The 2,548-nt window shown below is 52.5% G+C and overlaps 1 protein-coding gene across 1 annotated transcript; it reads right to left on the minus strand.

The window, feature by feature from the left end:
• Nucleotides 1–714: 714 nt before the first annotated feature.
• On the minus strand, nucleotides 715–1,503 carry LOC108300791 (proline-rich protein 23B-like). Its single transcript, XM_017523701.2, has one exon. The coding sequence runs from the start codon at nucleotides 1,501–1,503 to the stop codon at nucleotides 715–717; it is 789 nt and encodes a 262-aa protein (XP_017379190.2).
• Between the last annotated feature and the right edge of the window lie 1,045 nt (nucleotides 1,504–2,548).

A 2,548-nucleotide genomic window follows, 5' to 3' on the forward strand; every position in this document is an offset into this window, starting at 1 on the left:
TTCCCTCATTAAATACTGCTTTCGCTAATTTTAAAATTCTTATTTGTAGAAACATTTCCAGAAGGTCTAGTGCATTACATTGGAATGTTGTTTGTTTACTATCTAATCTAATACGCATTTATCTTGATTGTCCAGGTCCAGGAAAAGGTGTTAAGGAAAGCAAGTGGAAAATAAAATCAGTGGTCAGCAGCACCTCAGAGGATGTTGGGAGAAACCATATAGGTAAATTCGCAATTGCAAAAACAAGGGAAGACGATGATCTGGATTGGAGAGAACTGACAGGTGTCTGGGGAGGTGATTAAAATAAGAGGGGAATTTGAAAGAAAAGTGAAGGGAGCTTTAAGCCAGAGTAGGGTGAAACGGAGGACAGAATTGGCTGAAGGTGACAAAGGCAGAAGTAACATCTCCTACAGCAAAGGCAAGGGATCTGAAAATCCATGACTGGCTATGTGTGGTCTACTCTCCTTGATAAAGGTGCTTGCCAGAATCTACTTTTCTTTTTTGATGTCCTTGCCTGCCACTTGCCAAGTGATTCTGCTAAAAAACCAACCAACTAGCCAGCCAACCAACCAACCCACTCAAACAACAGTAATGCAACTGCTCATTGCCAACGAATGAAGATACTGCATTTCCAAGCGGTGGCAAGTCCTCACAGTGAGTCTTGGTGGACCCACCAGAACCCGCAGCCAGTGGCAAGGGATTGTGGGAGGCAGTTCATTCCTGAAACAGTCGTCTCCGGACCTTGCACGGAGGGCGCTCTGGGAGCTCCGGGCGCGCGTGGGGACCTGGACTCGGAGAGGGCGGTAGAGGTTGGAGAGGTGAGGTGGGAACAGGCTCCAGAAAGCGGAATTCCTGGTCGCAGATGGGGCGTGGAGGGCGTCTCTCTGAACTGGGGTTGGGGGCCAGAGCACAGGGCTCTGGGATGAGGCCCTCCGGGTAGAGGCCGCACATACTTCTAGCGGAGGGGTAGGGCCCAGCGGCCGAGCCGGCTGGGGAGTCCATCCAGAGCTCCAGGAACTCGGGGTCCGCGTCCTCCTCGTAGACCTCCTCCTGGGCGGCGACCTCTGGGACAGACGCGCAGAATTCCTGCTCGACGACGACGTCCTCCCTGAGAGCGCCCAGGAAAACATCCGCTACTAGGAAGGCAGACAAGTCGCCCTGCGCTCCTGAGCGTTCGTCGACGGAGCTTAGGAGGACCTCGGGGATCAGGAAGAGGGTGTGTCCACCGAGAGACACTCGCATGATCGACGTGGGCGCGGGCACCAGCACCAGGTTGTCGTCGTTCAGGGACACCTTCAGGGAACTGCCCGCGGCCAGGACCATCACGAAGGTGAGCGCGTCCGCGGCCGGGGCCCCCGCCGGGTCTACTAGGCTGGGCGCCGCGAGGGGTTCGAGGCCCGCAGGCTCATCCAATCGGCGGCGCTTGGCAGGGCCGGGTCCTCCTAACTGCGGTCCCCAACAGGGCGCAGGGCAGGCGCTGGGGCTGCGGGGTCGACTGCCCATCATCTCGACGGCGCCACGGACGGCGTTCCTGGGCCTGGCAGGGGACGTGGGGAGCGCGGGCAGCGAAGTCCTCTTTGAGGTAACAGGTGTCGGTGGTAGGCGAGGCGGGTTGGGGCTGACGGGGCACAGGACCGCGAGACGCGGGGCGAGTTCTCGGAGCTCCAGGGGCGCCTCCTGGAGACCGCAGTCGGGGCTGCTGGGGGATCGTCGCCTGTCGGGAGGCTGGGCCTCGCGCGAAGGAATCTTGGGCCTTCCCGGCGCAGACCCGGATGCACGTCAGACGACTAGGAACCTGGAACGTCAGGTGACTTGGGCTCACCAGGATTTATCTATGTAGGCCCCGCCTCCCAACAATGCATTGCGGCAGGCGTGGCCTAGAGATGATTGGAGCAATGCAGAGCAAGACGCGGGGGGGTGTCTCTGTGTCTGCTGGGGAACAGTCCTTGGATGTACTCTTGGGACCCAATGGCGGTCATTGCTTTTACTCTTGGTTAAGAAAACAAAAGCCAAAACACAATTTCAAAAACTACTTGCTTACTTTTATAAGTAGCTTATGTCTAAATGTCTCTTCTAAGATTTTCCAGGAATATATGAAAAAGAGTTTTAACTCAAACTCATCGCTCTTTCCTCACCCAGCCTACGTGTTTCTAAAAACACGTAGAACTAAAAAGTTCTTTTATTTCTGTTAGGAATTAGAAAGGAAAATTGTGCTCTGATAAGTGAACTTTAATTTTTGTGGGTACATAATAGGTACATATATTTATGGGTTATATGAGATACTTTGATACAGGCGTGCAAGATGTAGTGGTAACATCATAGTAAATCGAGTATCCATCGTCTCAAACATTTATGCTTTGTGTTACAAGCAATGCAATTATACTCTTACAGTTATTTAAAGATGTACAATTAAATTAGGATTGACTATGGTCACCCGGTTGTGCTATTAAATGCTAGGTTTTATTTATTCATTTTTTTTTTGTACCTATTAACCATTTCCATTTGCCCCCACCCTGACTACCCTTCCCAGCTTTTGGTAACCATCCTT

Source organism: Cebus imitator, unplaced genomic scaffold, assembly GCF_001604975.1.
Source record: "Cebus imitator isolate Cc_AM_T3 unplaced genomic scaffold, Cebus_imitator-1.0 Scaffold30, whole genome shotgun sequence".
Lineage (NCBI taxonomy): Eukaryota > Metazoa > Chordata > Mammalia > Primates > Cebidae > Cebus > Cebus imitator.